Source organism: Hoplias malabaricus, chromosome 6 (assembly GCF_029633855.1).
Source record: "Hoplias malabaricus isolate fHopMal1 chromosome 6, fHopMal1.hap1, whole genome shotgun sequence".
NCBI lineage: Eukaryota > Metazoa > Chordata > Actinopteri > Characiformes > Erythrinidae > Hoplias > Hoplias malabaricus.
Genome location: NC_089805.1, coordinates 9,515,763 through 9,530,192, shown reverse-complemented (window position 1 = coordinate 9,530,192; position 14,430 = coordinate 9,515,763). Strand labels below are relative to the sequence as shown.

General features: G+C 43.3%; 1 protein-coding gene across 1 annotated transcript; it reads right to left on the bottom strand.

Annotated features, from left to right (window-relative positions):
- Positions 1-6,271: 6,271 nt before the first annotated feature.
- slc39a4 (solute carrier family 39 member 4) lies at positions 6,272-13,231 on the bottom strand. The gene is made up of 9 exons (XM_066675843.1): positions 13,158-13,231; positions 12,741-12,915; positions 12,371-12,543; positions 10,896-11,066; positions 10,226-10,321; positions 9,085-9,139; positions 6,848-7,000; positions 6,500-6,687; positions 6,272-6,400 (listed from the first exon to the last, which is right to left on the bottom strand). The coding sequence occupies exons 2-9, from the start codon at positions 12,913-12,915 to the stop codon at positions 6,272-6,274; spliced, it is 1,140 nt and encodes a 379-aa protein (XP_066531940.1). The 5' UTR covers positions 13,158-13,231.
- Between the last annotated feature and the right edge of the window lie 1,199 nt (positions 13,232-14,430).

Genomic DNA, 14,430 nt, shown 5'->3' with positions numbered 1-14,430 from the left:
TGGTGAATTCCAGCTTCTTTCTGATGTCCCAGACTATTGTCTCGCCGTCCTAGACTTTGAGGAAGCTCAGGCCTTTGTCATATCACAGCCCTCTCAACCAGCCTCTCTTAAGCAACACGGTGCTGGCAATGCTGCCAAACGTCTGAAATAAAAACTGTCCCCTGTGAGGATGTTTTCAAACAGGGGTTGCAGTCCATAATGTGTCTGCATAATGAAATGCTGAACAGTTAAAGGGGACATATTCAACCCCTTTGTCCAGAAGTGAACACAGACTTAATGAAATGTCTGTGACCTTCTTTGGTCAAAACACCACAAGGATCCAACACCACAACAGTATTCTCCCCCTGTCTCCTAACAGCCCTGTTAGGAAAGGCCAGTATGAGGCCTGCTCCTTTAAATAATAATGAGCCGCTCTGTGCTGAGCATTTGCTGAAGGTAAAAAGAGCCAGACGTCTGAAGGCCAGGTCTAATTTACAGACATTTTGACACAGTGCAGACTACTTCTTTTAAGTACAGTTTCTCTTGACCTCAGCGTGTGTATGAATGTCCCCTGAGGCTTGGATTGTTGATGATACACTGTTAAGTTGCTGAGAGATGTTATCTCCAGTGATTATCAGACAATAAAGTCTGTCTATTTCCGTAGTGTTTGAACCTTGCATTAAAGGCCATCCTCGTATTGCCCTTTTCCACTGCATGTTACCCGCTGTGCTTGACTTGGCTCTATTCTGCTTTGTTACTTTTCCATTAGGCAAATTCAGTTCCTGGTACCTGGAAACGAGTTCTTGTTTAGCACCCTTTAACTTGTGGTTCCATGTGAGCTGAGTCGGTACTAAACGTAACATGTAAACCTTGCAGCACACTGATTGGACAGAGAGACTTGTCAATCATGATGGAATGCAGACGACCAGCACTAACTCCACATCTGTAAAAATCTCCAGCTGCAGCAGAGATCACATTTGTTTTTATCCGACTCGCAACGGCAGCTCGTAAAATTATGGCGTGGTCTTTTGAAGAGGTTCAAACACTCCTTGGATCGGTGGCCGATGAAAAAATCCAGAGAGAGCTGGATACTGCAACAACAGTGTTCCAATGGAAATACACTGTCTTTGGTCTTGTATCTGACGGAGCTAAATATGGAAATTTAATAATACACAAATTAAAAGAATAATTAATAATGAAATTTTGGAGTTGGCCTGTATGCCCTGTGAGGCCTGAGAAAGCTTATCAGTGGCACTGAAGTAACCCATTGTAGTTCAGCAGAATTCTGGTAAATATTACACATACACTTCTTATGTGAACAAAGCCTCTTACAAAAACAGTCTTAGCACACGGGGCAGCGGTGAGAGACGACCAGCTCAAGTCCAGGCCTGAGACCTGAAGCCGGAGATTGTTATTTTTATAAAACCTGACTGGAAAATAATAAAACCATTGTTAATAATATAACAAACAATGAATATTCAGTAACCTAAAAAAATCACGTCATTTGGAAATAATGATTAAGGGGTGTGATATATTTGATGTATCAAAGACTATGAGGCAGCGAAAGACAAAATCATAATTAATGAGAGGAAAGTGTCTTTCTTTTGAACCTAATAGTGTCTAATAAACAATGTCTAAAGCGCTAACCGGAAGCGGAAGCCCTTATATGTACATGGGGGGTCAGGTACTGTTTGGATGTGATCCATCTCAGCCTATGAAATGTATAAAAAGGTGGGGTGATATACTTATCATCCCTGAATACTGTATAAAAATGAGAGCTTCATGATGCTCTTTTTAAACGCCTTCCGAGACCTACCCAGGTTAATGTGCCTATACCTTCACCTGCTTAAAGAGCAATCTGTAATACTGACATCAAGCATTTAATACAGTTTCAAAACAGTGGAGAGAGCTGTCTGCCTCCAGGTTGCCAGTTTGAGGAAAACTGAACGAACAAGCAAGAGACGAGTTAGTAATAGTAATAACTAAGAAGAATGTTCCATAATTAACATATTTACACAGAAAAGTGTTCATCATTTCACTAAAACATCTACCTACGCAAGGAAAAGACAAAAAGTGAACAAGCGGCCGCCATTTCCCTGCATTTACAAGCCTTTACTGTCCAAATCCACGTTAAATATTTCGACTAGACAAGGCTGGTGTTACTTATTGATTTAATAAATGTCCATAATTAACAAACGACCATAAATGTCGTTTAGGAGGCAGAACTTTGCTTCTTATTCACAGTTTTCGTAGTCAAACCTTTTGTTACATCTTACGTGTCCGTTTACGAGTTTTATTGGGTTAATCTCCGGTTTCTTATTGAATACTCATTTCCACCTTAAACAGTTAGGGGAAGCTAAAGCTAGTGCTAGGTTTTATAAACGAAACTTCTTTTTAATAGGGTGACCACATCTGAGATTTGGGGGGGGGGTGGGTGGGTGATGAGGTCGTGCCCCTCGCTGCCGTTGTATGCTTAGTTGAACCTATGTGTGCTTTTCAGGTCCTTCACACCTTTATTTGCTACACAAAACATGGGAATTTCTTTTTTAATTCACCCGAGAACTTACATTTACATTCCGGCATAGCTGCTCTAGATGAGGGTAGGGTAGGACCTTTGCCTCTGACGTAAACAATGACTACTGACGTGCAGACTGACCAACTAAATGTTTACAGAGAAGGTTATCGACCAATAACGGTAGCGCTACAGTCAGACCGTCCAATCAGAAGATTTTAGGCTACTTCACCACGCCCCCTTCTCACTCAAGCGAACCAAACGGAGTAGGGGAGGGCGGGACTAGTTTGTGAACGAAACTTCTCGAAGTTCTATGTAAGCTCTAGAAAAACAAAATCCCGGACGTTTGTGAAATTCCGCCCGGACATTTTTTTTAAGTCTAAAAAAGAGGACATGTCCGGGTAAAAGAGGACGTCTGGTCACCCTAGTTTTATTGGGTTAATCTCCGGTTTCTTATTGAATACTCATTTCCACCTTAAATACCTATGGGAAGCTAAAGCTAGTGCTAGGTTTTATAAACGAAACTCGCTTTGAAACACTTCGTATTTCCCATTTTATCCATGTAAAACACACAACCATGTCACTAAAACATCTACCTAGTGCTACTAGTGAAATGCTTATATTTGCTGTGTACTACAAAGCGTGATTTCTCCGTTCCACCTTAAATAGGAGAATACGCGAAGCTTTACAAACACAATTATCACTTCTTAATTTGTTTAAAACACACACACCACGGAGAAACATTAATCTTAATAACTTTAAAACAAGCAATGGTGTTATTCACCTTCGTATAAAACACACAAAACAGTCCTGACCCTTTTAAAAGTCGTTATGTCTCACTTTCTTTATATAAAACACACAACCTATGGCGTTTATGGTTTTTAAACTAAACACAGGTGTCTGTATTTCTTTATTTTTTTCCAGAAATGATTTCCTGTTACCTGTTCAGGAAAAATAAACCCAGCTCTAGCTCTGTTCTGTATTGTTGCTGCCTCTAAACTGCCTCCATTTTTCAAACACGGGGCCATTTTCCTCTGGTCGTGGAGACGGAGGGCACTGGAGCTTTTTGGGACCTGTAAAGTATAACATTAACTCTGTTAACTTGGTAATTTCATCGCTGCAAGACCAGGGCACACGGCGGACTGTAAAATGATTGAACAGAGGGCAGGATCCCAGACAGGACCTCAGAGAATATACTGCTTTAGCAATGCTGTGAGAGACAGCAGTGTTTTAGCTTTGGCTGTTTCCTTAATCTACGATCACACGCCCTGGACATTTTATGACTAAATACAGTTAATATCTTACAGATTGCTCCTATAAAAAAAGAATGGAACTGTTTTGGATTTTTTTAAAGAAGTTTTATTGACGCTTTAATCAGACAGATAACTATGTCAGTCATTTAAGGCAGAAGACCTTTTTGACCCGACATATCTGACATAATATTTTTCAGAAAGTGACCAAGGCGTTAGATTTAGAATTAGAATCACTTTATCTGCCACTGTGCACACAGAGGAATTTTTTCTCCAAATTGTAACCCAATCCGTGCAGCGAAACACACATTTACACACTAGTGAACACTAGGGGGCAGTGAGAACACAAGCCTGAAGCGGTGGGCAGCCCAACCACAGCACCCAGAGAGCAGTTGGGGGTTACGTGTCTTGCTCAAGGGCACTTCAGTCATGACCTGCCGGCTCTGGGGGGTCGAACTGGCAACCTTCCGGTTACACGCCCAGTTCCCTCATCACCAGGCCTTTGTATCCAGGTTAATCCAATTCTGAAGTCCGGGTCAAATAAAATCAGCCACTGAATCGTGCTGATGCAGTGATTTGGCAGAACGACGACTCTTATCTGTTGAATGCGATGGGTTTGCGAGATTGAGGGAGTCAGGAGAGCTTTACGACTGCTACTGATAAGATAATGCTCTTCTGAACCGGGTTGAACTTTGTGAGCCAACAGGTCCTCGCTGCTGGTGATAATGGAATACCTTTGTTACTGCCTGCTTTCTGTGGAGGGGTAAAGGTAGAGGGCGGAAATAAAGCACAGTGTTATGTAAACGATAAATATCCGCACTTCCAAAGTTCAGTCTCGGAAGTTGGTTGCAGTTGGGTTCAGTGATGCTGAGGTCTGGGCTCTGGGGCGGACAGTCCATGGTTTGGTTTGGTGTTCTTCAGGGTCTGTTTCTTTTCTCATTATCAGCTTTTTGGCACCTCTGCGTCCCACACTGGAAGGTGCTAAGTCAGTTCTTGGCTGTCTTTAACATTTGACCTCATTACATTTTAAAATTGATCTCTACCGCTGCGTCGTCTACGCATACTGTAGTGTTGTTATAATCACGGCCCTTGGATGCACAGCTTAAAATTTGCAGGCCATACTTCTAGACAGAAAGACCTGCTATTATACTGTAGCTGCTAAACATCAGTCTGGATGCTCAGACATGTCCCATAGTAGTCATTAACATGTGCAAATGACCTGACCATGCCTCTTCTGCAGAGTGGCGTTGTCATTAGTAAACGCTCTGGGCAGGTTTACTTTCGTATGTTCCTGATCATCACAGCCTACGTAGTTCAGTTAATTGGGATTATCTCAGAGTTCAGCTGAACTATGACCATTGCCATTGGAAACCACAGGTAAATCATCTCCAGAGATGAGCATGAAAGTCTTCAGAGCCTTAAACCAAATGAAAGACCACACATTCAAGTCTGTTTTTAATCGGTTTATTCAAGTTCATGTCTTAAAAAGCGTATCACAAATATATAACTATGTACCAAAGGCTTCCAGTGCCAAGTCACGTAATATTTCCTCAACAAACATTTGCTACATTCACACATTTATCTTTGGCTTTTTAGAAAATGTACATGAAATAATAATAGAAAGATAACAAAGAAAAACAAGAAAAAGTCTTTCAAACACCCGTTCTTAACAGGAAAACACAGCCACACAAAAATCATTGTACACCACTGTTACTACAGCAGCAAAGAAAGTGCATTATGGGAAAGTGGTCTCACAGTAAATAAAGCAGCTACACACCTCACAAACACACACTTTACACACACCAAGTATCAGATGTCACTCCAAATCGACCACCTCCTTTCTGTATTTCTACACACACTGTCCGTTTTCCCAGCGCTACTGACCATACGAGTGATTTTGTAGTTGTACAATTGCAGACTGTAGCCATGCATCTGTGGCTCTGCATACGTTGGAGGGCAACACTGTGCACCTGTATGGTCAGTGGTGTGCTCCTGGGGCTCCCGCCACGTGTAATTCATTTTTTACAGCAGTGGTTAGGGAACGTGTGGTTTTCTACCCTCCTCCAAAAGTTACATAGTGCTTTTTCTGCAGTGCTGAGAACAAAGTAGCAAGGACGGAGGCTTTGTTCTCCCTATTACAGCTCAGTGGACCATCACATTGATGTTGAAACTGTCATTTTAAGGTCAAAATATTACACAGTGTTCCTTTAAAATATGACTTTGCCTAAAAATGTAATGATTTATATTGTGGGGACCTCCAGCTTGAATACAATTCCCCACAATTTGTGTATACACACACGTTTTGGTCCCCACAGTGTGATATTTTGCTCGTAAATACATACACACACACACACACACACACACACACTAAATCGTTGTCCAATTTCCGGAGCAAATGACCATTCCACAACATCTGTTGACCACATTAGCAGTTCTTTAGTGTGTCTATGTGTCCGAGTTAAACCGTGAAGCTCCTGACAGATCAGATCCAAATGAACCAAGCCGTCAAAGAATCGTAAAACCAAAGTCTCTAGACACCGATCTTGTCCTCGAAGAAGGACAGCAGCAGGAGAATGCCCCAACCGGTCAGCAGCCCCAGGTTCTGTAGAACAAACATCAGCCAAGGCCTTTTACTGTCCACGTGGATCATGGTGGGCAGCTGAGAAAGAGAAAGAGAGAGGGAGAGAGGTATTGAGTGTCTGACTTGGACTTAAACAAATACAGGTTCTTAAATGTTCTGGCTTGGAATTGGACGCACCATGTCTGCGAGTCCGACGTAGAGGAAGAGGCCGGTGGTCACCGCTGCTATCCACTCTTTGGCGACAGTATCCGTGGCAATGGAGAGAGCGATGTAGAGTCCGATAAAAGAGGTCATGGCACTCCCAACATTCAGGAGCAGAGCCTTCTTCACAGACACACCACAGTGCAGCAGAACAGCGAAATCACCTGCTCAGAACACGAGGAGAACATTAGGAGAACTCTGAGACAATAACCACCTTTAAGGAAGTTCACAAACGGTTCTCGTCTGGGCTGTACACTTTAAAAAGCCAGATCTCTTACAAAACGGGCAGAATACGATGCATTTCTAATCATAGTTTTCCTTTACCCAGCTCGTGCGGCAGTTCGTGGCAGAGCACGGCGAGAGACGTGGCCAGTCCCGAACGCCAGGACACTGAGAAGGCCGCTCCCATGGCCAGGCCGTCCGCAAAATTATGGATCCCGTCGCTGATGGTGATCATGTAGGGCAGCAGTTTCTGTTCTAAAGGGAAGAAGAGAAATGTTAGGTTGATATATGTATCATTTACATTTATTTTATTGTTTATTAGTTTATATTTATGATAGCTATGATTATAGCTGACAATTTTAGAGGCATTTTCTAGAACAAAGATTTAGCCAATAGTGGACATTAGCTGTGACTCAGGCACGTGGTCTAGTCCATAAAAATGGCTGTAAAGAAGGGCAAAGTATTTCTTAGTTGTTGAACTGAAAGCTCAGCCAGTGCGCTTCATTCATGGAGAAGCCGTTGTGGATGTATTTGTATCTACAGTGGAACCTCTACTAACAAACGCCTATACTAACGAACTTTCCAAGATACGAACAGAGCATTTGAATATTTTTTGCCTCTACCAATGAACTCTAGAAACGAACCCGGGCGGCTGGAAATGGCCACTGACCCCAATCGGCGAGTCTCCCAGCGCGCCCAGACTTGAAAGAGCTTTTAAGATTAGCAAATTGTAGGTTTAGCAATTTAGCATTAGCGTAAATAGCGGACATCGAAATTCGTGCTAAGTTAAGCCGTATCTAAGCGTCATCTTCCCACATTAACCCGCCTCATGGATTTCCATGTTAATTTGTGACACATGTGCCCAGTGTGAAATAGCCCCCTTATCCCTGACAACCTTCTCCCTCAACAGTTTACAGCACTGTTTCTGTCATTTCTGTTTGAGGACATATAAGGGGCATTCAGTAAGTTTCTGTATAGGTATGAATTAGAACACATGAAGTTCATTCATTCATTCATTGTCTGTAACCCTTATCCAGTTCAGGGTCGCGGTGGGTCCAGAGCCTACCTGGAATCATTGGGGGCAAGGCAGGAATACACCCTGGAGGGGGCGCCAGTCCTTCACAGGGCACACATGAAGTTTATTATATTTTTATTTTTCTATGTAATCACTCTTGATTCCTGTACGTTTGTTAGATCAAGATCAAGTAGCTTTTCAAATCCCTGTCAGAATGCATTGTGTCTTAAAACTTAAAAAAAAGATAATTTATAGCCATCATCAAAATAAATAAATAAAAAAATCACGTTCCACTAATATTTCTATAGGTTTGGGAGCAGGCAAAATTCCCTGGGCTGTAGGGTGGAGGGCTAAACAAAGCTCACGTTCCTCAACACACATGGTTTGGTTTTTGTAATGATCACAACAAAACTAATGATCGAAACTAACTGTTCTTTACATCCCTCAGAAGTGTCACTTCTGAGAACCATTAGGGTTAGTAGATTATACCCATCCTGACAACCTATTCAACACCCCTCGTAAGAGTCGTGTTTACCCATCAGAGCCACCAATGGACGGGGACTCGCTTGTAGTAATTATAAAATAACCACTAATAATAAATTGTCTTATAGTCGTGTAATGAATATTCGCTGTGTTCCATTCCGCACTAAATATGTACTCGTTTTCTGAGACCCTCAAAGACATCACACCCACAAAACATGCAAATCCTGCCACTCTACAGGGAACAGCACGGGCAGAGAAGATAGAGGTGCTCAAGGATAATCCGACTGCACAGCGAGCTTCTTTCCAGTGACCTATAAAAGAGCTGGACAGTGCGACAGAGGAGAGTAAAGTGGAGAGTGAACTGAGTTTGTGAAAGAGTGTTATGTCTAGATTAACTGACTAGAAGTAACTGTGTTGGAATCTGTGGTCTGTGACCAGATACGGAACAGGGATTGGGACCCAAGTGGGAAAACGTTTGCCCACTTCTTCTGTAATAGTTAATGAGTTAAGTATGGGACACTACTGTATGCCAAATGTAGCCTGTTCCTAAAAGACCCCCCTTCCTTTTTTTTACACTTCTTTAAATACCCAACCCCCATCATCGTCCCCAGCACTTTGACACTTCCACACCTCTCCTGTGAGTTCCGCCCCTGCTCTCCCACAGCTCTGGCTTTATGGAGCCGTTGCCGCTGTCTACCCCGGTGTGAGAAGAACGGGGACGATTATGTCCAGATAATTGTGTGGAGGAGTGTGTGCTCATTTGTTGGGACGCTGAGGGAGTTTTACAGCCTGACTCACAGCCTTGAGTCACAGTGACTCGGCACAGAAGCTCAGAGCTCACCTCGTGTGCGAGGAGCCGGTTCTGGGAAGGACTTCACATTGTTTTCCCCATCGACCTGCGAGGGAAAGAAGAGCAACACAAGACTGTTATTCTCTCAGCAGGAGCTCCACCAGAGGCCGAGAGGAGTGTAATTACTGCAGGGAAGGGGCACACGCTGTGAGTCACGGAGGAGATGAACCAAAACAAGTTGGAGGAGCCACACTGAGGACTTTTTGTCTTCTGCAGAAATGGATAAATGTACTTACTGCCCTTGGCTGGGGCTACACTGAGAGAATTTCCTGCTTTTCCATCCATAAAAGCCACAGGAGGTGCCAAAGAGTGCACTGAAGAGCACTTTTTCCATGGATAAATCTTAAGGAAACATCTTTCTAAGAGAAGCTTCATGGTTTAAAGGATCTGGGGCAACTTCTAAAAGTGGATTTGTAATGAAATGGCTTCAGGAAGGTTTTGGGAATGTGGTTTTGAACCAGAAGGGTCCTCTGTCCTGGGTCTACCACCAAGATGAAACTAGAGGTGGCTCTACCGATGAAGTTCCGTCTTCAGGCCAAATGATGAATTCATCATCACTGCTGCTGCTACTCAGTGAACCCTTCTTTCTTCCTCGTCTTTCTGAGATTGTTTCAGTGTTTACACAGAAAACGTGAACGTTGGTGTGAAGGTTACACTATGTAAATTGTTGCATCTGCTTTTTCTGTCTGAAAAAAATAAGACTGTGTGTAAATAGGCCATTAGGAGTTGGTATTGTGTCTACACTCTCAGAAAAACTGCTGTTGTTGTGGTACTTTTCGCTGTGGGACCCTTAGTAGTAATTCTGGGACCATAACCGGACCATATTTTATTTGAGTTGTAGATTCTGAAGTGAACCCCTGACTATTCCTTTTTGTCTACAAAGGTTTATGAACAGCTCCGCATCCTTTCAGACCCTCCCTCACGTTTGTGGTGGTCTCTCAGGTCCTGCACAGTTGGGATAAATAGGGTGTTCCCTGAGTTATGACTTGTTTTCTATGTGTACTTTCAGTGTACTCCTTTCCTGCTCATATCCCTCTCCTGAGATTCCACAGATTCCAGTTCCACGTCAGCGCCTGCCAAAGTTCTCGGTCTCGTGTTTCCTGAACGAAAGCGTATAGAGGGAAGCTCTTACCAGGTCGGCTTGAGAAGTAGACAGCTTGTTCTGCTTCTCCCTCTGATACATCTCCAGGACTTTGCCATGGTCACAGTGATGTGGATCTCCTTCCTCCTAAAAAGGCAGCAATAAACCAACTTATCTAACTCTTCCGGAAAAGGTTCTTAACCCTTGATGTTTGTATGATATTAATGTGGCTGGTTGCCAGATCTTTTCCAATAAAGGCAAGACCTCACACCTGATCACTATGTGGCAATCTGCTTGGGACAAACATTTCCTTTTCAATAAACATCATAACACGGCTGGGGGTGTAGCCTTGGGCTGGGTTTAAATGGAATAATACTTGTTTGATGAACATTGAAACAATTAGAAGCCCCAAGTCTCACGATTCAAATCATAAGACCCAGGTTTAACCCCTGACTAGTGGTCAACCATTTGGTTTTCTCTGGGTTTTAGATTCCCTTTTGTTTGGAGTGGGATTCAAGGCCCAGACACAGGAGTGAAGAACATTACAATCTACACTGGATGTTAGAAAAAAGCTCCAGAAAACAGTTCCAATGCTCCACAGATCGTTAATGAGTGGGTGCTTTACACTCCTCTAGCTGACACTTGGTATTGGGCATGGTGACGCCTGAGGATTCCACCAGCAATGCTTTTCTAGGGCGATTAAACAAGCTGTGTAACTTACACCATGGTGATGAGGGTCACTGTTTTTGCGAGTGATGATAGAAAAGATGGTCTCCATCAGGTAGAAGTAATAGATTCCTCCCAGAACCACCAGCAACTTGAAGGTATAGGTGCGGTTTTCTCCTGAATGTCCATCATTGTGCCCTTCCTCATGCACGTGGAGGCCCAGGAACTACACACACACACACACACACACACACACACACACACACACACACACACACACACACAAAGGCACAAGGCTATCAAATCATAACCCTGACAACACTATTAACAGCAACCAAAACTCCTCGTTCTCCCCAGATTCGCCCGGAAGGATTGGAAAAGCAATTCCAGCCTTGGGTTCAATTAGAGCCTGCTGCCTTTTTCGCCCCTTAATCCTGTTACTTCCCACTCAGGCTGTTGACATTGTGTGACAGGGCGCCGTTATGTTGTTATGACACGCGTCAGGATGGATGAAGAGGCGGAGGCATTACTGAAATGAGCGTCAGCCCGGGGGAAATAAACACTAGGAGGTCTCACGTGGCTCCGTGACTGATTCTCCCATGTTCAGCAACAAAATGGGCCACTGTAATAAGGCCCAGGCTGAGATTCTACAGCTTTAACCCTAGCAGGCCACAGTAGGACGGTGGGAGATGAGGGTTAGGAGAGCTCTTAAGCTTTAACTACGGAGGACGCTGTAATGTGATGAGGCTCAGTGTATTCTACCCTCAGGACTAGTCTGTTCCTCTCCAGTGGAGTACAGTTACAGACAGAGTTGATGCACGCTTGGAGTTAGTCATCCTCTAACACTTCATCAATGGTCAGTTTCTGACCACAATGTTGATGCATTCTTGACTGAAAATGTATGGGTAGTGGAGCACTGACGTGGGTAAAATGCCCAATAACACTATTGGCACACATTGTCAGTGTCACCACTGTGCCCCACATCATCTTTCAGCCAAACATCTGGCCAACAGTGGCCCTGTGGTCAAAAACTGACCAGTAATGAATGGGGAAGAGATTGGAGGACAAACGACAACAAAGGGCCTTTAGTTTGGGTACCTTAGCTAAGTGATAAACCTTGCTGATATTTTTCTACATGGCCCTCTCTGCACAGAATACCATAATTTAAAAAAATATTGTCAAATTTTATTGGGAAAAAATTTATATTAATATTTGTTATCGTCGCTGTCCAAATGAAAATCATGTACCTTTTTTTATTTTTATTTTTAGATTACGCCATCATTTGAACACAGCAGTGGTCCTTCACATTGATGAATGGACCAATAAAAATATTATGGACAAATGGGATATTTCTTTTTAAATATTGACTTCCAATGGAAGTTAACAAGGTTTCTTCCTTCTCCTGTAAATAGGAGATGCATGCTTTTTCATTGGACAGTGACGATATATTAATCACAAGCACAAATGATGGTGCTCCAGTAAATTTGGAGAACGGTGTGCTCTTATTTTGAAAGAAACTGTCAGTCTAACCGTGGGCAGGAGATGCAGCAGGGCGTCGCCGGTCAGTGAGCCCACAGCCAGACTGATACAGAACTGAACACACAGCTGGAACACACTGCTGCAGGATGTACACAACAGCATCACGATCCCAAACATCGCCGCCAGACAAATCACAGTGTTCGCCAGGGTGGCATACACATAACCTAGAGAAAGAGAGAGATGTAAAGTGACTCTTTGAAGCAGCTGCACATGAGCCTAAAGTCAGCATGCTCAATGGGGTTTTGGGGTGGCTGAGTGCCATCAACTCCTCACAGAAATTGGGGCAGAGTATAAAACCATCACAGAACAGTTAGCTGATGTTGGGGACGTCTTGTGACATTTTTAAGACGTGCACACTCACGCTCAGTGGTGCTAAGTGTGTCTTCGCTGGGGTCCGTGGTGGGCGTGGTCTCAGTGCAGGCTTTACTGAGGAGCTGCTGGATGAGGGCGGGGCTTAACTGTGTGAACTGGTCTCTGATGAGTCCTGAACTGTTCAGCTCGTAGATGGTCAGCAGCTCATGGGCAGTGAAACACATCTGGGGGCAAAACACAATTACAATCAGAGCGTGTGGGTATTTGTTTTATTTCTTTATTTATTTTGTCTGTGTGTGTGTGTGTGTGTGTGTGTGTGTATTCATTGTATAGCAATGGAAATTTAAGAGATTGCTCTGATGCACTTGCATATGAGCCTTATGCCATGATGCTCAATGCTAAGCACCGGCATTTGGACCACCACCCAGCACTTCTAGGATGAATTGGCATCAGCACCTTACTTTACCGATGTTTGCTGATGTTCACATGCCTAAATGCCATCAAATCTTCACAGTACTGTTTCCAATATCTAGTGTAAACCCTTCCTCCGAGAGTACAAGCTGTTACTGCAGCACAGGAGGACAAACTACCTACAAGTGCTCCTAATTTCATAAGGAATATGGCTGTACAGTGTGTAATAGTGTGGAATGGTACCAAATTCAGAATGGATGACATCACACTGAAGGATGTTAATCAGGGAGAAGCTAGACTGAGTAAATGCAAGGACTGCTGCACTGAGTGCTGTTTACACAGACTGCAAATGACACACTGTCTAATTTAAACCCAGCATTAGCCGAGAGCAGTGTGAAGCGCTCATCACGAACTGGGCGGGAAATGGCTTTAATTCGCCTATGCGTGATTACCGAAGATGAGGAAATTGAGCCTTCATTATCAAACCTCTGCATCCATCCACAGAGATCAGACACTGACACTCGACATCGTGAACCTAACCCGAGTTCTTGTAAAGTGTCAGTTTTTTATGCCCTTCCATGTGTTTGGATGTCCCACGTGGTTCCATATGTGCTCTAAAAGCATGGTAGGTATAACCCACAGAACTATAACTGGATTCCTTCATTACCGAACAATGCAAATCTGAGTGTAAGTGACTGGTGTAAGCACCTGGAGGAAACCCACAGAGACACAGGGAGAACACTCTTCACTGACGGTGACCCGAGGTGAAGATTAAGGCCAGGACCCCGGGACCTTGGAGCTGTGTGTTGAAGTGAAACTCACTTTGCTTTGTGTCTCTACTGTGTCATTCACAAAGTCTATGTCAGATGAAACCCGACAGTGTCGTGATGAACTAACCTCAGAAAAAATGGTCACCTGACACAGGCGATATGTCTGTAAATGGACAGATGCACACTTTATGGCAAATAACCAATAAAATACACTGGGTCAGCACAGCTACTGCCAAAGTGCCGTACTAAAAAAATAAATGTTCCTTTGATGGTGCTATAAAAGAACCATTTCTGGTTCTCTAAAAAAAGTGTTTGGGGAGACACCCCAGGTGAAGGTTTTCCTACATACCTTAACAATTATTTTGAGGTTCTCTGGACTTTAGTAAAAAGGCATCAGTTTTCTAAAGAGCCAAACAATGGAATCGAGCCAAATGATTTCTTCTCTGCCATCCTGGAAAGTACCTTTAGTGGGACCTGTTTCTTTCTTAAAAATAACAGGTCCCATTAAAGGTTCTTTCCCAGATGGCTGCTAAAATGTTCTTGGCTTCTTTGTAAGGT

Coding starts and splice junctions, on each gene's coding strand:
- slc39a4 (XM_066675843.1), bottom strand. CDS start 12,915: ATGTGTTTCACTGCCCATGAGCTGCTGACCATCTACGAGCTGAACAGT. Junction 9,140..10,225: donor CTACTTCTCAAGCCGACCTG/GTAAGAGCTTCC, acceptor TTTCCCTCGCAG/GTCGATGGGGAAAACAATGT. Junction 6,688..6,847: donor CGAACTGCCGCACGAGCTGG/GTAAAGGAAAAC, acceptor TGTTCTGAGCAG/GTGATTTCGCTGTTCTGCTG.